Source organism: Salvelinus namaycush, chromosome 3 (genome assembly GCF_016432855.1).
Source record: "Salvelinus namaycush isolate Seneca chromosome 3, SaNama_1.0, whole genome shotgun sequence".
Lineage (NCBI taxonomy): Eukaryota > Metazoa > Chordata > Actinopteri > Salmoniformes > Salmonidae > Salvelinus > Salvelinus namaycush.
This window is the reverse complement of record NC_052309.1, coordinates 67,990,927-68,011,719: the sequence shown is the minus strand read 5'-3', so window position 1 is coordinate 68,011,719 and position 20,793 is coordinate 67,990,927. Positions and strand designations below refer to the sequence as shown.

The following is a 20,793-nucleotide window of genomic DNA, read 5'->3' as shown; positions in this document are numbered from 1 at the left end:
TTCCTTCATTGGCTTGCCCATCAAAGTAGAACCCACTCTTTCTCTTCTTTCTAATTTCTTCCCCACAATTCATTTCAGGTCTATTTGCGGCCTGGATTATTTTCTGACTTATTTGCATTTATATGGCGAGATAGGAAATTCTTCGAATTCTAAAGAGGAGCTGGATAGAGAGACGGCTGTGAGGTCATAATTATGAGATCATGACAGAGCAGAGCACACAGACAGCCAGAGTGAAGAATGCATTTAATTGATGAATTCTGAGCTAACTATTTGTTAGAGAGAGAGAGCGAGAGAGCGAGAGCGCGAGAGAGCGAGAGAGAGAGAGAGAGAGAGAGAGAGAGAGAGAGAGAGAGAGAGAGAGAGAGAGAGAGAGAGAGAGAGAGAGAGAGAGAGAGAGAGAGGTCACTTTCAGGCCCAAGGCAACTTACTGGTCTGTGGAGACCTGAATGCTAGAACAGCAGAAGACCAAGACACGATTAACAGTCATGGGGATAAACACCTACCAGGAAGCAACAACCTTTCCCTCCCCATATACCCCCACAGAAACAACTATGACAAAGTGAAAAACAAAAACGGAGTACAGCTCCTGAAGCTCTGTCGAACACTGGGTCTGTACATAGTCAATGGCAGGCTGAGAGGAGACTCTTTTGGTAGGTACACCTACAGCTCATCCCTTGGCAGCAGCACTGTAGACTACTTCCTCACCGACCTAAACCCAGTCTCTCAGAGCCTTCACAGTCAGCCCACTAACACCTCTCTCAGACCACAGTAAAATCACAGTGTATCTGAGAAGAGCAGAACCCAACCATGAAGCATCACGGCCCAATAAATGACATGGTACTTAACAGGCACACACACATAGATGGAGTGCAAACAGTACAGACATCTACCAAAAAGCAATTAGTAGCCAAAAAATACAATCTCTCCTGGACAACTTTTTAGCCTTAACATTCTCCTTCAGCAATGAAGGTGTACATTTGGCCGTTAGGAACATAAACTTTATATTTGACAAATTAGCCTCCTTGGCTAATCTAAAGAAGCATAAGAGCAAACCAAAAATAACAGATAATGAAAAATGGTTTGATAATGATTGCAAAGAGAACCAGACAACAAAAATATACGCCTTCAATATGGGGAAACACTGAAGCAATACAAACGCACCCTAAGAACAAAAAAGGAACAGCACATTAGAAATCAGCTGGATGGAATTGAGGAATCCATAGAATCAAACCACTTCTGGGAGAATTGGAATAAATTAAACAAACCTCATCATGAGGATAGCAATATAACAAAGCGCCCAGAACAAAAAGATATACAAGATAATTACAAATCCTTGAATTAGCAGTCAAAGACTATCAGAATCCTGTGGATACCCCAATTACAGAAGAAGAATTATTGGAAAAACTATGCACTCTCCAACCCCAAAAGGCCTGTGGTGCTGATGGTATTTTAAATGAAATGATCAAATATACAGACCACAAATTAAAATTGGCTATACTCAAACTCTTCAACATTATCCTCACTGCAGGTATTTCCCCCGATATTTGGAACCAGGGATTGATCACACCAATCTATAAAAATGGAGACAAATTTGACCCAAATAATTACAGAGGAATTTGCGTTAATAGCAACTTGGACAGCAACTGCAGTATTATAAATAGCAGACTACATCATTTCCTTGACGAACACAACGCCCTGAGCAGAAGCCAGATTGGATTTCTAAAAAATTTACACCCTGCACACTCTAATTGATAAACAAGTTAACCAAAACAAAGGCAAAATCTACTCGTGTTTTGTAGATTTCAAGAAAGCATTTGATTCAATTTGGCACGAAGGTCTTTTTTATAAACTAATAGAAAGTGGTATTGGAGGGAAAACATATGATTTTATTAAATCAATGTACACTAAAAACAAATGTGCGGTTAAAATTGGCAACAAGCAAACAGACTTCTTCTCTCAGGGGCGGGGAGTGAAACAGGGCTGCCCAATAAGTCCAACATTATTTAACATCTACATTAATGAATTGGCAAAAACATTAGAAGAACCGGCAGCACCTGGTATCACCCTACACAACACTGATATCAAGTGTCTGCTGTACGCAGATGACCTGGTGCTGCTGTCTCCCACTAAAGAGGGGTTACAGCAGCACCTAGATCGTCTTCACAGGTTCTGTCAGATCTGGGATCTGACCGTTAACCTAAAAAAAACAAATATAATGATATTCCAAAAAAGGTCCGGAAATAAGGATGACACATATAAATTCTATTTGGACACAGTTCTATTAGAACACACCAAAAACTACACATATCTAGGACTAAATATCAGCAACACAGGTAGCTTTCACATGGCTGTGAATGAGCTGAGAGACAAAGCAAGAAGAGCATTCTATGCCATTAAAAGGAACATCAAAATCGAAATTCCAATAGAATCTGGCTCAAAATGTTTCAATCAGTTATAGAACCAATTGCTCTATATGGCAGTGAAGTATGGGGTCCACTCTCTAATAATGAATTTACTAAATGGGACAAACATCCAATTGAAATATTGCATGCAGAGTTTTGCAAGACTGTATTGCAAGTACAAAGAAAAACTCCAAATAACGCATGTAGAGCAGAATTGGGCCAATACCCCCTCCTCATTCGAATAGAAAAAAGAGCCATCAAATTTTACAACCATCTAATAACAAGTGACCCCAAAACATTCCATCACACAGCTCTACAATGTCAAGAGATGAAACCAAAGAAGAGTCCCCTCAGCCAGCTGGTTCTGAGGCTCCCCAACCCAAACCAACCCCATAGAGCCTCAGGACAGCCCTCAGAAAATCTGGCCCAACCAAATCATCACAAAACAAAAAGAAAAATATATCACCTATTGGAAAGACACCACAAAAAATCAAAGTAAACTTCAATGCTATTTGGCTCTAAACAGACAGTACATGGTGGCAGACTATCTGGCTATAGAGACCGGTCGTCACAGACAAACCTGGCTGCCCAGAGAGGACAGGCTGTGCTCACTCTGCTCCAGGGGAGAGGTAGAGACAGAGCTGCATTTCCTATTACACTGTGACAAATACTCAGACCTAAGAGAATATTTCTTTCCCAAAATTATAATTCAATACAAAGAATTTGAAACTATAAAAGATGAAGAAAAAATCAAATATTTATTGGGTGAAAGGCCAAAATGTGCAGTTTTGGCAGCCAAATATGTATCCTCCTGCCATAACCTGAGGGACAGCCAGTGAAAAGTGCAAAGTAATGTTGATAATATTTCCCATCTTGTTTTGTTTTGTCTTTCATACCATGTCATGTGTCTTCTCAGTCATGTTGACACTGGTCTACTACCATTGCTTTAATGTATTGTTGTTCTGATTAATATTGTTGTTGTAGTTGTTGTTAATGGTAATCCCATGTCCACTACTACTATTATTATTGCTGTTGGTCCCACCATTTATTTATATATAAATAAATATATATTTTGTATATATATACATATTTTATTTTTATTTTTCGATATGTATACTTTGACAATGTAAGTAATAATGAACTTGCCATGTCAATAAAGTCAATTGAATTGAGAGAGAGAGAGAGAGAGAGAGAGAGAGAGAGAGAGAGAGAGAGAGAGAGAGAGAGAGAGAGAGAGAGAGAGAGAGAGAGAGAGAGAGAGAGAGAGAGAGAGAGAGAGAGAGAGAGAGAGAGAGAGAGAGAGAGAGAGAGAGAAAGAGAGAACCTGGGTTGGTTGGTTGAGTCTCTGTGGGGGGTATGTATGTGTTTGTGGGGGCATGTAATGCCTTGTAAGTCATTTATCCTTCTTTGTAGTCATCCATCACTCCAACAAGGCTGAGGTGGTATTAGTCCAATACAGGTCTGAGCTCAAAGCCTGTTTACATTTTAATGAGAGATCTCTTCATCGATTCATCTGCTATTTCTATTTGCTCTGATAGCGGGGGATTTTCTCATGGATTGAGCTGGGTCATGAGAATTATTAAAATGTGAAGGTAAAATGTGCTGCCCATTTGGGAGAATGTATGTGTGTGTTTTGAGCGTGTCTGAGAATGTGACAGAGTGTGTGTGTTCTCTACTGGGTGTGTGCGCAGTTCATTTGTGTATGCACGTGTGTACAGTACGCTTGGTATGTAGCGTGTTGTGTTTGTGTGGTGTGTGCGTGCGTGCGTGTGTGCGGTCTGCAGGGTCTGTCTCAGCGTGCCTATTTAGTATTCTGATTTAGAGATAGAATCCTGTCTCTTTTTGCACATTCCACATGCAATTATACCTCTGGCCTCCCACTGTGCCAGTGCTCTTATCAGGTAGGAACAGACTCTCTCCTTCACACAGGCAGCAGTGTGTGTTTGTGTGTGTGTGTGTGTGTGTGTGTGTTTGTGCATGTGTCAGACCTGGGTTCAAATCCGTATTTGAATATTTGTTATTTAAATAATTATTTTCTGTGTATTTGAATATTTTCAAATCATGTGGCCCGAATCCACTACTTCTATTTAAAAGTATTTTCAAATAATGTTCTATAAATAGCCTATTACAAATGCCTGGGTTAAATGCATGGGAGTGCATTTGAGTCAGTGTATTGGAGTATTTTCAAATACTTTCCAAGATATTTCCAAATACATTCCAATATTCAACTACTTGTCTTTTCAAATAAAAAATATCTAAATATTCACTTCCAAGTGTCTTTGAAAGTAATTGAAATGTCCTAAATAGTATTTGAACCCAGGTCTTGTGTGTGTAAAGATGAAAATGTAATCTCTATTTTTGCAGAGGTACTGTATATTTGAGTGTTTTAAATGTGCATTTCTTACAGCAATTTATGGATAAGTGCTACTGCTAACCTTCCTGTGGTGTTTCTGCTCTCTGTGGGGTCCCTTCCAGAACCAGGCAGAGGCGCACTATAAGGGGCATAAACATTCCCGGAAGCTGAAAGCCATGGAGACCCAGAAGAACCGTCAGCGTCGACTTGGGGAAGCTACGACCACAGGCAGGGAGAGAGACCGGGAACGAGACCGAGAACGGGACAGGGAGAGGGCTAAGACTGCTGCAACTGTTACACTTCCCACTGAGACCCTCCCCGCACTCATGGACACAGGCCCGATGGAGGCAACGAGTAAGTTGACTGATAGTGAGAGGGAGAAAAAGGAAGAACAGAAAACCTATCTATATTCACTCTGTGTAGTTGATCGTTCTTTCAATTTTTCTTTCCTTTTTCTGTTGATGTTTTGTGCTTTTCCCCTTTGCTCACTTATCTTCCCTCATCCCTCTCTTTCCCCCTTTACTCTTCTCCATCCTACCTCTTATCCATCTACTTTCTTTCCATCACTTTCCACCCCTAATCTCCTTTTCTTCCTTTCATCTGTCTCCTCTCCTCCCATTTCTCTCCGGTCCTCCCATCTTCCTCCTCCTCTATCCCTCTCCCTTCATCTCATCCCTTTCCCTCCATCACTCTCTCATCTCTTCCGGTACTTTGTCATTATTATTTATTGATGCTATCCTGTCCCTCTCCCCCCCCCCCTCCCTCCCTCCCTCCCTCCCTCCCTCCCTCCCTCCCTCCCTCCCTCCCTCCCTCCCTCCCTCCCTCCCTCCCTCCCTCCTCTCTACTGTGTTATTTAATGTCTGCTGTTTAAAGTCTAACAACAGGAGGGCCTGTCCCACACATACACCATGATCAGGAACATGGGTATGAGAGGATAGGACGGCGGTGCCTCCAAACATCCAATCGTAACCTCCAGTGGTCCCCAGGTCCCTCCCAGCTGGGCCTTATATCCAATCTGTCCCCCGTGGTGGTGGTGGATGGTGGCTCTGAGCCCGGGGGATTGTTTGCTTACCCCCAACTTTCTCAATTTACTTTCCCTGCACCCTTCCCCTCTGTTTGCCATGCTTGTAGAGAAAGGCCTGGTCCCTGTACAGAAGTTCCTAAAGAGTTCTGTGAAGTCAAGGAATGATCTGACTGCAGCACACTTATATAAGCTGTGTCCCAAATGGCACCCTATTCTCTATGTAGTGCACTATTTTTGACTGGTCAAAAGTAGCACACCACATAGGGAATAGGGTGCTATTTGGGACGCATACGTACAGCTTGTGACATGAGAGAAATTCCCCACAATGGACCTGACTAGACTATGAATGTATCTCCTGAGTCTGGGACCAATACAATGAAATGTAGTGGTAGCCTTTTGTTGAAGTCAGTAGAGAGCGTCCATTACTTTACATGATTGATCTCATTTACTTTCAGAAGCCCTGTTTATCCATTTGCAGCGATGGGACTCGAGGATATGTCTGCTAGACTAGTTTCCTCCTCTATCCTGTATATCCCTCCTTCATCCCTCTCTCCCTCCATCTATCCCTCCACCACTCTGGCCTGAAACATATTACTGTAAGACCTGAATTTCAAACTAATTTCTTTCTGATGCTAGAGGGAATATTAGTGAGGAGAGATAGGAAGGTATCAGGGTGAAGTGAGGTGTGGGTTGGGAGAGAGTCTACACTTTCCTTTCCCCCAGCACTCACTGACTGACTCACTCTCTCTCCTTTTGAGAGGAGAAACTGGACAAAGGACTGGGAGCGAGATAACGCTCTCTCTCATCAAATCTCATTTTAATATTCTGTCGTCGTAGAGCATGGTCTGAAAGGGGGGGATGCAGCGGCTGGGACGAAAAGAGTAGAAAATGAGAGATAAGATGAAATGAATGAAAGGTAGAGTGAGAGATGGGGTAGAGGAGAGGGGGAGCAAGAGAGGCGGTGGAAAGAGAAAGTAGATAAGCTGTGCCTGTTTTTTTATGTTGTAAATCATTTTACAGTTCTGAGGCAATTTTGCAAGGAGGTACGCTCTTTAATAAGCCACATTGTGTGATTGGCCCGATGTGAAATTGAAATGCGGCAGAGCGAGCCAGTGGCGGCGAGCGTTACAATGCCAAACTGTAATTGGAGAACACTCAAAATTAACACTGAAATGATCTCTGTCTGTCATCAAACTCAGCACGGCAGGTGCCAATCGGACCAAAATGCCCATGTTGTCACCCATTGAGAACCAATCAAGGGCTAGATTCCATCATATCCACACTACAGACATTGCCATTGGATGCACTTAGTAGAAATCCCATGCAGCTGTGTTACAAGTTAGAACACTGGCATGTGTCATGTAATCTACACCTCGATTAGGCTGATATAAATGATTATTATTATTTTATTGAATGATTTACCATTTGAGAAGAGAGCGCGAGAGAGAGAGATCGGCATACTGGTGCCTAGAGACACTGGGCCGGCCGGCATCGTCAATGACAACCATCAATCACCTCAGCGTTTGATTGACTCTTTTGTTGAAGCTGTCTCCAAGGGCAACAGGACTCAGACGCCTCTGTAATGATGAAATATAGTGTGGATTTCCCTTGAGGAAGTTGTCCATTTTCTTTAAGAGTGTCACGGACTAGTGATTCTAGACAAGCTGGTGTGTGTGTGTGCGTGTGTGTGGCTTACACACTGCTGGTTTAATGAACATGGTTGTGAGGGCTCACCACTACTCCGCTAGTGTGTGAGCTTGTTTAACAGTCTTCTAATCAGAATATGAATATAGCTACTAGCTCCATGACAACAGTCAGCTCTGTCATGTAGTCAATACTCTCTGACTCTACAGTTTACAGATACAGTATTCAGATACTGCACGGTTTACAGTCTGAGCCTTACACACTGATTTAATTGGACTGTTCTGCCTTTCCATGGTCAAATAAGCGAATGACTCGCAACAAGACATCGATCTGAACATCGATTCTTGGCAGGAGAGGGATTTGTAGCCCTCCACTCCTCAGACAGTGTGGGGCTCTTCACTGCCAATACACTGGCCTTAGAGCTGACAGCCAGCGTTGGGGTGACAGTCACTTCAGTCAGTCAGTCAGGGAACATTTGTAATGAGTGAGGAGGACACTGACTGACAGAAGGTGTTGCCCGAAGGGAATCCTTGTGCTTACCCAAAGATGTATCTGTGTCGTGCTACTCTGCAACATCACTGCCATGGTCGTTTTTCTTTTTAAGACATTTGAGGTCTAGGAGGTAAGGATACTATTTGATTTTGAGTTGTTGGACATTTCAAAGTCATGCTGTATCATGTTTTATATCTATCTGTATAATGTGCACCAATGTGGGAAGAACTTACCAGAAGTTCCTACAGAGTTAGTCCTTATACAGTATTTATAGAGCCCCTCAGTGGAGGTGTCGTAATACCCATAAAACCTAGTGGTCAAACAGGGAAATGGTTCCAATCGTTTTTCCACCATTCATTTTCCCATAGGGAATTTTGGAAACACTTAAAATAAGCGCTGTGTTTTGTGTAGGCTTACCCTGACGTGACGTTTTGATAACCATGTAAATCTCTCACGGACAAGGGGACATAACACCTTGTCCGTGACACATAACACTTTGCCACATGTTTTGCAGTTTTACTTTAGTGCCTTATTGCAAACAGGATGCATGTTTTGGAATATTTTTATTCTGTACAGGCTTCCTTCTTTCCACTCTGTCATTTAGTATTGTGGAGTAACTACAATTTTGTTGATCCATCCTCAGTTTTCTCCGATCACAGCCATTAAACTCTGTAACTGTTTTAATCTCACCATTGGATTCCTGGTGAAATCCCTGAGCGGTTTCCTTCCTCTCCGGCAACTGAGTTAGGAAGGACGCCTGCATCTTTGTAGTAACTGGAATGGGACCTTACAGAGATGAGGTAGTCATTAAAAAATCATGTTAAAGACTATTATTGCACACAGAGTGAATCCATGCAACTTATTACGTGACTTGTTAAGCACATTTTTACTCCAGAGGTTATTTAGGCTTGTCATAACAAAGGGGTTGAATACTTATTGACTCAAGACATTTGAACTTTTCATTTTGAATGAATTTGTAAACATATGCAAAACAATTATTCAACTTAGAAACGATGGGGTATTGTGACACAAAATCTCAATTTAATCCATTTTAAATTCAGGCTGTAACACAACAAAATGTGGAAAAGTCAAGGGTGTGAATACTTTCTGTAGGCACTTTAAGTGAACACCGATATGATACCTTAAACATTCTTGCTCAGAATAAAACCCTTCATGAGTTTAAGGCGTCTGAGGAGAGACTTATTCCCACAATCCTCTGTCCTCCTCTCTGGGCCTCCTGCTAAATCCATTGATCGCTATCCATCCCCTCCAGAGTCTTCTTGGGTGGCCCGATCTTTGTCTTTCACATAAGCCCAGGATCATACCAATCCCCTGCTGGAGGGGGGACCTGAATCTCCCAGGGTTCAGTCTCGCATTACATTACAGAGAGGAAGGATTGTCTAATCTCAGCCTTCTAGGGTTCCTTCTCCTCCGGAAGGAGAACGATAAGGAAGAGTCCTTATCTCCATGATGAATTTACTCTGGGATTTAGAAGAGAAAATCAATGGGGCCAGTAGGATTGTGGAGGGTGTTTGAGAGGGTGCTTCAGTTCGGCTGGCGCCTATACGAACTCGGCTAGCCGAACTGAACGAGTGTTCTCGCAAACTCCCTTAAAAGGCCTTCGCTTTAAAAACGAGAAATAACGGCAATAGTACTGTTTTTCCATTTTGAGATGACGTAGCCAGTATGCACTTCCTCAAAATAGTCAGAATTAATCTAAGATGACTCAAGAAGTCTGTCATTCATTTTTATGTTTTTGCCGAAGAGATCTTAGTCATGCAATTTTACATCTAACTAAGATGTTTGGTGCAGTATTTTTCTATGGAAAATTTGCATGAAAACGAGTCGTCTCTCGTTGAATGACAACAAAGACTTTATTAAAGGATCCCTACTGTTGAACAATCACAGATGAAGGGGCGTAGATTCCGGCTCCGACCTTTGGCTTGCCTCCAGAAAATAAATTCTGTGCCTGAACAGCCGAAAAACCCCTCAACGAAGTCCAAAACATCACAAAATGTCGTCATAATATATATGTGTGTGTGTGTGTGTGTGTGTGTGCGCGCGTACGTGCGTGCGTAATGGAGCTCCAGTGACTTATGGGCTGGGCCCGGCAGTTAATGCATTTGTTTAAATTGACTGAGCCCTAGGACCTTCAGTTGATATTTGAAGAGAGATAGATAGAGAGAGAGAGAGAGACAGAGCGAGAAAGAGAGAGAGAGAGAGAATCTACCCTGTGTTAGTCTAGTCTGTCCCTCCGTGTTAATAACAAAGGCTGATAGTATAGCTGAAATGCCACAAAGCTAACACATGAAATGCATTGGTAAATGCTCATTCCAATGTTCAAACGCTTCACGGTCATTTGTAGATAAATGACTGAACAGAAATGAGCAAATTCTCCAAGTTCGCCTCAAATGAGAACAACCATTATTTGATGTCACTTTTCACTCACAAATGTATTGCTTGCAATTCTGCTTTTACAATCTGTTTCCATAATCTATAAACATGTTCTGTAATATGAAGCGTTTGAAGGCAGTACATTGGAATGAGCATTTACCAATGCATTTCATGTGTTAGCATTTCAGCTATACTATCGGCATTTGTTTTTAACCCCGAGGTACAGACTTAATTAACACAGCAACTGTAGACCTCGGTGGCTTTGTTCAGGCATTAAGCTCTTCACTCTTCCGTAACCACCAGTGTAGTGTTCAGTGACTGACCACTGCCTCCTCTCCTTCCCCTCCCCAGATCTGCTGCCTGCTGACCTGGAGCGAGTGGTGAATTGTGAGGCTGTGAAGCTGGGCAAAAGCCCCGGCAGCAGCAGCTCTGTGATGTTGACCCCTGTATCTGAGGTGTCCTCCATGGAGCTGGCCATCCTGTCCCCCGGGCCCCAGGGAGAGGTGTCCCCCTCCTCACAGGCCTCAGAGAGCGGAGCCTCAGACAACAGTGGCCACGAGCAAGGCCCAGAGGCCCCTGGAACAGCCCTGGAGTCAGGCAGCCAGCCGGACACTTCCAGCACAGAGGGGGGTGAGGATGACAAGGACCCCAAGAGGATCAAGCCACACCTCCACTGTCCCGTGTGCAAGGTCACGGTCAACTCTACATCCCAGCTGGAGGCACACAACAGTGGTACAAACATGACAGTCTTTGGCGTAGCACACCCCGCAGCCCCCTCAGATAGCATAAGAACACGTCATAAGCCATGATTTATTTATTTTTATTACAGGCTATTAGCTTTAAAACTGAGAAAAATCAATCTACAGAAAATGTGTAGAATACCAGGAAATTAGCTTTAAAATTGCAATTTTATATATATATATATATATATATAGTTGAAGTTGGATGTTTACGTACACCTTAGCCAAATACATTTAAACTCCGTTTTTCACAATTCCTGACATTTAATCCTCGTAAAAAATCCCTGTCTTAGGTCAGTTAGGATCACCACTTTATTTTAAGAATGTGAAATGTCAGAATAATAGTAGAGAGAATGATTTCAGCTTTTATTTCTTTCATCACATTCCCAGTGGGTCAGAAGTTTTCATATACTTAATTAGTATTTGGTAGCATTGCCTTTAAATTGTTTAACTTGGGTCAAATGTTTTGGGTAGCCTTCCACAAGCTTCCCACAATAAGTTGGGTAAATTCTGTCCCATTGCTCCTGACAGAGCTGGGGTAACTGAGTCAGGTTTGTAGGCCTCCTTGCTCGCACCGCTTTTTCAGTTCTGCCCACAAATGTTCTACATGATTGAGGTCAGGGCTTTGTGATGGCCACTCCAATACCTTGACTTTGTTGTCCTTAAGCCATTTTGCCACAACTTTGGAAGTATGCTTGGGGTCATTGTCCATTTGGAAGACCCATTTGCGACCAAGCTTTAACTTCCTGACTGATGTCTTGAGATTTTGCTTCAATATATCCACATAATTGCCCTTCCTCATGATGCCATCTATTTTGTGAAGTGCACCAGCCCCTCCTGCAGCAAAGCACCCCCACAACATGATGCTGCCACCCCCGTGCTTCATGGTTGAGGTGGTGTTCTTCGGCTTGCAAGCATCCCCCTTTTTCCTCCAAACATAACGATGGTCATTATGGCCAAAAAGTTATATTTTTGTTTCATCAGACCAGAGGACATTTCTCCAAAAAGTACGATCTTTGTCCCCATGTGCAGTTTCAAACCATAGTCTGGCTTTTATATGGTGGTTTTGGAGCAGTGGCTTCTTCCTTGCTGAGCGGCCTTTCGGGTTATTTCGATATAGGACTCGTTTTACTGTGAATATAGATACTTTTGTACCTGTTTCCTCCAGCATCTTCACAAGGTCCTTTGCTGTTGTTCTGGGATTGATTTGTACTTTTCGCTTCAAAGTACGTTGATCTCCAGGAGACAGAACGCGTCTCCTTCCTGAGCGGTATGATGGCTGCGTGGTCCCATGGTGTTTATACTTGTGTACTATTGTTTGTACAGATGAATGTGGTACCTTCAGGCGTTTGGAAATTGCTCCCAATGATGAACCAGACTTGTGGAGGTCTACAATTCTTTTTCTGAGGTCTTGACTGATTTCTTTTGATTTTCCTATTATGTCAAGCAAAGAGCCACTGAGTTTGAAGGTAGGCCTTGAAATACATCCACATGTACACTTCCAATTGACACAAATTATGTCAATTAGCCGATCAGAAGCTTCTAAAGCCATGACATAACTTTCTGGAATTTACCAAGCTGTTTAAAGGCACAGTCAACTTAGTGTATATAAACTAATGACCCACTGGAATTGTGATACAGTGAATTATAAGTGAAATAATCTGTCTGTAAACAATTGTTGGAAAAATGACTTGTGTCATGCACAAAGTAGATGTCCTGACCGACTTGCCAAAACTATTGTTTGTTAACAAGAAATGTGTGGAGTGGTTGAAAAACGAGTTTTAATGACTCCAACCTAAGTGTATGTAAACTTCCAACTTCAACTGTATATATATACTGTACCTGCTCCAGAGTGTATCTGACATTCTCTTTCTCCCAATCCACTCCTCCAGGTACGAAGCACAAACAAATGCTGGAGGGCCAGAGCGTCCAGCCGCGGCGCCGGGGGAAGATGGCGGGGGCTGGGGGGCGTTCGGCCTGCAAGAGCAAGCGCCTGGGCACAAAGGGCAGCGTGGGGGTGCCCAGCAAGAACTTCCACTGCGAGGTGTGTGAGATCTACGTCAACTCGGAGACCCAGCTCAGCCAGGTGAGGAGGCTCGGGGTCGAGGGGAGGGTGGCAGGGGAGGACTGGGTGTTTCACAGGGTGAGCAGGGTTCAGCAGTGGGGAGAGAAGTGAAACAGCTGGGGTATAATTCCGTGTGTTGACTTCCTGAGTGGATCTGAGGTGATTGGACTGGACAAGATCTGGTTTCATGTTCTCTCACAGTGAGGCCAGTGTGCCACTAGTCTATGTAGAGATCTGACACACTGGGTCTCTTTCCACCTCCACTAAACGTGTCCTGACAGTGTTCTGAATTGATGGAGCTCAAAATGACCCGAAATAAGCTGGAAAGAGTGGAAAATATTGTGAACGTAGCCATGGGGTATGGGAGATAGACAGGGAGCGATATGACCCTCTGGGCTACTCAGTACTCCTGGCGCTGTTTGCGTGACATGAAAGGTGAGAAGTGGAAAGAGAGGGGGTTTGTAGGTAATTTTGCACACCCTGAGAAGTGCTTGATAGAGAGTGCTAACCGAATAAGACTCTCATTCAAATGCCTCTGGTCCTGCAGTGTTTTTGGCTCTGTGTGGGGTTATTAGTTATTTATCCTTTATTTAACCAGAGAAGGTCACATTGAGATTGACATTTCTTTTTCAAGTGTATCAAATCAAATGTATTTATATAGCCCTTCTTACATCAGCGGATATCTCAAAGTGCTGTACAGAAACCCAGCCTAAAACTCCAAACAGCAAGCAATGCAGGTGTAGAAGCACGGTGGCTAGGAAAAACTCCCTAGAAAGGCCAAAACCTAGGAAGAAACCTAGAGAGGAACCAGGCTATGAGGGGTGGCCAGTCCTCTTCTGGCTGGGTGGAGATTATAACAGAACATGGCCAAGATGTTCAAATGTTCATAAATGACCAGCATGGTCAAATAATAATAATAATCCTGTCACATGACGAATACATTTTGATTTGACACACACAGACAGACAGATGATGTCACTCTACAGTAGATGATGAAAGGACAGACTATAGAACTACCTCTTCAAACAAAATGAACACTTGATTTCTTAGTTGGACTACTTATTTTCATAGACTTTTTAAAAATTTTGTTACATTACAGCCTTATTTTAAAATTGATTAAATAGTTTTTTAGCAAATGTATAAAATAAAAAGAAACTGAAATATTACATTTACATACAGTTGAAGTCGGAAGTTTACATACACTTAGGTTGGAGTCATTAAAACTTGTTTTTCAACCACTCCACAAATGTATTGTTAAGAAACTATAGTTTTGGCAAGTCGGTTAGGACATCTACTTTGTGCATGAAACAAGTACTTTTTCCAATAATTGTTTACAGACAGATTATTTCACTTATAATTCACTGTATCACAATTCCAGTGGGTCATTAGTTTATATACACTAAGTTGACTGCCTTTAAACAGCTTGGAAAAATTCAGAAAATTATGTCATGGCTTTAGAAGCACCTGATAGGCTAATTGACATAATTTGAGTCAATTGGAGGTGTACATGTGGATGTATTTCAAGGCCTACATTCAAACTCAGTGGCTCTTTGCTTGACATCATGAGAAAGTCAAAAGAAATCAGCCAAGACCTCAGAAAAAGAATTGTAGACCTCCACAAGTCTGGTTCATCCTTGGGAGCAATTTCCAAACGCCTGAAGGTACCACATTAATCTGTACAAACAACAGTATGCAAGTATAAACACCATGGGACCACGCAGCCATCATACCGCTCAGGAAGGAGACGCGATCTGGCTCCTAGAGATGAACGTACGTTGGTGTGAAAAGTGCAAATCAATCCCAGAACAACAGCAAATGACCTTGTGAAGATGCTGGAGGAAACAGGTACAAAATTATCTATATTCACAGTAAAACAAGTCCTGTATCGACACAACCTGAAAGCCGCTCAGCAAGGGAGAAGCCACTGCTCCAAAACCGCCATAAAAAAGTCAGACTACGGTTTGAAACTGCACATGGGGACAAAGACTGTACTTTTTGGAGAAATATCCTCTGGTCTGTTGAAACAAAAATAGAACTGTTTGGCCATAATGACCATTGTTATGTTTGGAGGAAAAAGGGGAGGCTTGCAAGCCGAAGAACACCATCCCAACCGTGAAGCACGGGGGTGGCAGCATCATGTTGTGGGGGTGCTTTGCTGCAGGAGGGACTGGTGCACTTCACAAAATAGATGGCATCATGAGGGTGGAAAATGATGTGGATATATTGAAGCAACATCTCAAGACATCAGTCAGGAAGTTAAAGCTTGGTCGCAAATGGGTCTTCCAAATGGACAATGACCCCAAGCATACTTCCAAAGTTGTGGCAAAATGGCTTAAGGACAACAAAGTCAAGGTATTGGAGTGGCCATCACAAAGCCCTGACCTCAATCATGTAGAACATTTGTGAGCAGAACTGAAAAAGCGGTGCGAGCAAGGAGGCCTACAAACCTGACTGTTACCCCAGCTCTGTCAGGAGCAATGGGACAGAATTTACCCAACTTATTGTGGGTAGCTTGTGGAAGGCTACCCAAAACATTTGACCCAAGTTAAACAATTTAAAGGCAATGCTACCAAATACTAATTAAGTATATGAAAACTTCTGACCCACTGGGAATGTGATGAAAGAAATAAAAGCTGAAATTAAATTGTTGATCCTAACTGACCTAAGACAGGGATTTTTTTCTAGGAATAAATGTCAGGAATTGTGAAAAACTGAGTTTGAATGTATTTGGCTAAGGTGTATGTAAACTTCTGACTTCAACTGTAAGTATTCAGACCTTTTACTCAATACTTTGTTGAAGCACCTTTAGCGATGATTACAGTATTGAGTCTTCTTGGGTGTGACGCTACAAGCTTGGAACACCTGTATTTGGGGAGTTTCTCTGTCAACTGTGAGACGTCATATAGAAAGGTGTGTGCCTTTCCAAATCAGGTCCAATAAATTTAATTTACTACAGCTGGACTCCAATCAAGTTGTAAAAACATCTCAAGGATGATCAATGGAAACAGGATACACCTGAGCTCAATTTTGAGTCTCATAGCAAAGGGTCTGAATAATTATGTAAATAGGGTATTCATGTTTTTTATTTTTAATACATTATCAAACATTTCTAAAAAAAAAACTGTTTTTGCTTTGTCATTGTGGGATATTGTGTGTAGATTGATCAGGAGAAAAAAATATTTCATCCATTTTAGATTAAGGCTGTAACGTAACAAAATGTGGAAAAAGGGAAGGGGTCTGAATACTTTCCGAATGCACTGTGCCTATGATGTCACTACCTCAGCCCTCCCACTTTTAAAGGTAGCACAGGACCCATGATGTAATAACAAACTTATTAAATGCTCTTTACACATGTTACAGTAGAAGGTTTACTATTCCTGAGGTGACGCTAGCAGTGGAAATGTGTGTTTGAATTCACCTGGCACAGTGGCAGCGACTGCATTTAGTTACAGTAAAGCCATTCTGAAAAAAGCATTCCCACACTAAGCAGATGTATATCAGATGGTATGGTGATTCACTCAGAACTGTCTATTTGACCCTGTAAGAGCTGTTAGCAGTATGTTAATGCGGGATATTGACGTGTTTATGGTGTGGTAATCTAGGCATATGGTTTTATTGAACTTCTTTTCTAGGCTGTTTCGGGTAATTGCTTCCCTGGTGATGTTTATTCAATCGTACATGCAATCGGATGATGGGATGGTTTTGGAAAGTTTTGCAGCTCTCTGACTAGCTGGTCATGGAAAAGATACAGTATATATGGGCATGTGTAGCAACCTTGCCTACAACAAGCCTTAGTAGTGTATTCCAATGGCACTGTTAAAACCTCTGATGAACTAGGATTAGCCAGTTGGTAGTAGAACGAAGGAGAGAGAAATAGACGTGCATACTGTAGATAGAGGGAAGTAGTAGTAGTAGTAGGTTTTCTTTGTGGTTTTGTGTCCTCTAAATGTTTTTTTCTGATAGTCAACCGTATTGTACACTCAATATACACTGAGTGTACAAAACCTTAAGAACACCTGCTCTTTCCATGACATAGACTGACCAGGTGAAAGCTATGATCCCTTGTTGAGGTCACTTGTTAAACCCACTTCAATCAGTGTTGATGAAGGGGAGGAGACAGGTTAAAGAAGGATTTTTAAGCCTTGAGACATGGATTGTGTATGTGTGCCATCCATGAATGGGCAAGACAAAATATTTAAGTGCCTTTGAGCGGGGTATGATAGTAGGTGCCAGGCACACCGGTTTGAGTGTGTCAAGAACTTCAACACTGCTGGGTTTTTCACGCTCAACAGTTTCCTGTGTGTATCAAGAATGGTCCACCACCCAAAGGACATCCAGCCAACTTGACACAACTGTGGGAGGCATTGGAGTCAACATGGGCCAACATCCCTGTGGTTCGCTTTCGACACCTTGTGAAGTCCATGCCCTGACAAATTGAGTCTGTTCTGAGGGCAAAAGGGGGTGCAGCTTAATATTATGAATGGTGTTCCTAATGTTTTGTACACTCAGTGTAGATCAGGCATGGTCTACTAGATAAATCCAACATTATAAACTAGATTAGCAGACTAATGTTTCTCCTCTGATCTCCTCAGCACATGAACAGCAGGAGACACAAGGACCGTCTGGCAGGAAAGCCCCCCAAACCCAAGTTCAGTCCCCACAACAAGAGCCAGCCTACCTCCAGCTTATCGGTGAGAAACGGCACACGCGCACACACACACACACACACACACACACACACACACACACACACACACACACACACACACACACACACACACACACACACACACACACACACCTCATTGCTACTCCCTAGGGGGTTGTCTCTCCAGTGAAGCAGCATGCCTGCCTGTATGCCTGTGCTGTCAGAGAGGTTAAGGACACTGCTTTGTGGTAGTGAATGGGTCCCGTGTACCTGAGACATTCAAGGCTGAAGTACCCCCAGCACTACCCCTACTGACAAAGCATGCAGCCTGAATCAGCACTCTGTATTAATCACTTTTGTGCTCCTGTCATGTGCGCACCTCCCCTCGAACCTCTCCTTGTCCCCATCTCCTCCGCTCCACCCCACCTCCACATCCCTATTTCTCCCTCTGCATCTCCTCCACCTCCCCCTCTTCCCATCCTCCCCCTCCCCCCTGCAGACTGTGAGATGGGCTGGGTATGCAGGCGGGGCCGTGTCTGCCATGAAGAAAATGTTCAGCCAGTACAACCTCACCTCTCTCTCTACTCAGGTGAGTGGCAAGGCCCAGGGCAGGCAGGGACAGGGGAGAAGTGGGCTGTCAGGGCTACAGCTGGCTTAACCACTGGAACTGGCTAGGTGCAGGGGATTGAACAGCACCAGAAACGAATGCTCTAATGTAAACTTTGTAAAGGGTTTGAAGTTTAAGCATGTCTGTGTGTCTGTGGTTCAGTCTTTTGTCTTGACTGTGTGAGAGTGTTCATAAGGCAAGTCCACTAGAGGGACGGGTAGTTGTGGTGAGGGAACGGATATTAGTATGGAGAAATGTACGAGCATGTTTAGCCAAGGTAACAATGTGTGCTAAAAGAGCAATGTTCCCTGGGAAACGTGTTTGCTGAGCAAATGTGTGCTCTACTTTGAGTAAATGTGTGCGCTTCAAGAAATGACATGCACTCTCCGTCTCTGCTCTCCTCTCTCCTTTGCTCTCTCCCCTTCTCCTTCAGACCAAACTGGCCTTCCAGAAGCACCTGACCAAGAGCCTGACCACTGGCTTCCTGCCCAGCCCCCTCACCCAGCCCACCTTGTGCACCATGGCAACCAATCCTCTGGCTCTGCGCCACCCGGCGGGCACCACCTTCTTTCAGACGCCCTTCCTGAGCCCCACCCTGTTCCGGCACGCCCCGGGGCCCCTGAGGGCCACGCACCCCTCCATCATCTTCTCCCCTTATTAATGACACAGTACAGCCCCCCTTCCGTCTGTCCCCCTCTACCAACCCCCTTGCCCTGCCTTCATTACTGTGACCCACATGACGAGGGCCACGCCACGCGCAAACTATGCAGACCACAGGAACCGGGATGGAGAGAACAGAGAGAACGAGGATAACAACTGCTCCTGTCATGGAGGACACACCCCCAAGGCCAAGGCCCCGCCTCCTCTCCACCACGCCCCATCTGTCTGCTCCTTCTCCTGTGGTTGGTGGCCTGAGGAACAGGACACACCTCCAGCGACAGACTGGTGCAGCCAGGAGGCCTCTCTCTTACACAGCCATTTCATGGGTCGATTTGGTTTGGATTCTTAATATTATTGTGTAATTTATTAGAGAACAAAAATAGATGTATCTTTTTAGTGTGGTTGCCACAAATAAGGTCCCTTTACGTCATGCTACTCCTCAGAACATTGTCTCTATTATTGGTTGGCTTGCTTTTTGTTGTTATGGGTCGATATAGGGGATGCTAGCAGGTGAGCCCAATGCTCTCTGAGCTTGTGACTTTCTTCAGCCATATGTGGAGCTGCAGATCTGCAGTCCTACGGACCCAAGTCTATGAGTGGGATCTGTCAGAACTATATCAACTCGTATTTTTCCACCAACACCCTTCCACCAAGCCCCTATCTCCCAAACCATTACTGGCCTCTTGTCATTGGAACCCAGAGCTCTCAATTGATGTGTAGAATAGATGATTAAGCCCTTTCTCTCTCTCTCTCTCTTTCTTTTTCTCTTTCTTTCTCTGTCTCTCTCTCACTCTCTCTTTCTTTTTCTCTTTCTCTCTATGAGTCACAGCCCAACATGGCCTTTCATAATTCATGTTTTACCCTGCATCCCCAGAATTAAGCACTCATTAAGGTCCTGAAAAGGTCAGCTTGTCAACTTGATTTTGTCTCAAGTTGCAGATCTGCCTCATTAAATATCTTTGCTCTGTAGCAGTGCTGGTGCATTGGTTCTGACTGTCTCTATTTCTTCTGTTGCGGAACAGGCAGCACAATCATTTTTAAAAGCCTAGCTGTCTTATATTATAATCTGCCATGGTTCCCTGTATCCCAGTGATTTTATAGTGCTTGATCCCCCCAATTGTACTCCCTGAGGCATAGTCCTTAATTTTCTCTTGAGCTATCTCAGCAGGAGCTGATGGGTAGCAGTGAATGACAATTTCCCCTTGCTCAAAAAAACCACTAAGGGGTGGAAATGACTTGATGGGTTTACAATCCTCAATTAAAGGTTTCCACTGTGCAGAGAGATGTGTGTGTGATGGGGGGTGTGAGAACACATTTCCCAGATCACTGATTGGATCATCAGGAATGGAGGGAAAGAAACAAAGCACAGTGCCATGGCAACCACATTAAAAGCACCTTAAAACAGATTTACTTATGAAAGCAATGAAAATATGTTCTAGTTTTTTGTTGTTATTCCTGGTGTGATTTTTCATAAACCCATGCCAGTTTGATTTAGCATTTTTTCAATCACACAAACAATCAACTTATAACGATTCAATTTTATTGTTGTTATTATCCATGAGACAGGTCTGAATCTAAATTTCAGATCTAGTTACATTTTTAAAGCAATATGTTCAATCAATGTGTCTATGTTTAGAACGGTTATACAGTAGGAGAATATAGGATGTGGGGAGATGGCTTTATCTGATTCTGAACAATGTATCTGTACCTCTACAGAGATGCTCTACAGCCTACCGCACTGTATTTGAAAGGCCAATTCCAAGT

At 43.2% G+C, this 20,793-nt stretch overlaps 1 protein-coding gene across 1 annotated transcript in view; it reads left to right on the top strand.

Moving 5' to 3' along the window:
• LOC120044000 (zinc finger protein 385C-like) overlaps window positions 1–19,030 on the top strand; it is a 72,366-nt gene extending 53,336 nt beyond the window's left edge. The window contains exons 5-9 of the mRNA XM_038988593.1: window positions 4,878–5,109; window positions 10,661–11,041; window positions 12,942–13,135; window positions 17,707–17,810; window positions 18,793–19,030. Coding sequence (XP_038844521.1) covers window positions 4,878–5,109; window positions 10,661–11,041; window positions 12,942–13,135; window positions 17,707–17,810; window positions 18,793–19,030 — 1,149 coding nt within the window. The remainder of the gene's footprint in view (window positions 1–4,877; window positions 5,110–10,660; window positions 11,042–12,941; window positions 13,136–17,706; window positions 17,811–18,792) is intronic.
• Window positions 19,031–20,793: the final 1,763 nt, after the last annotated feature.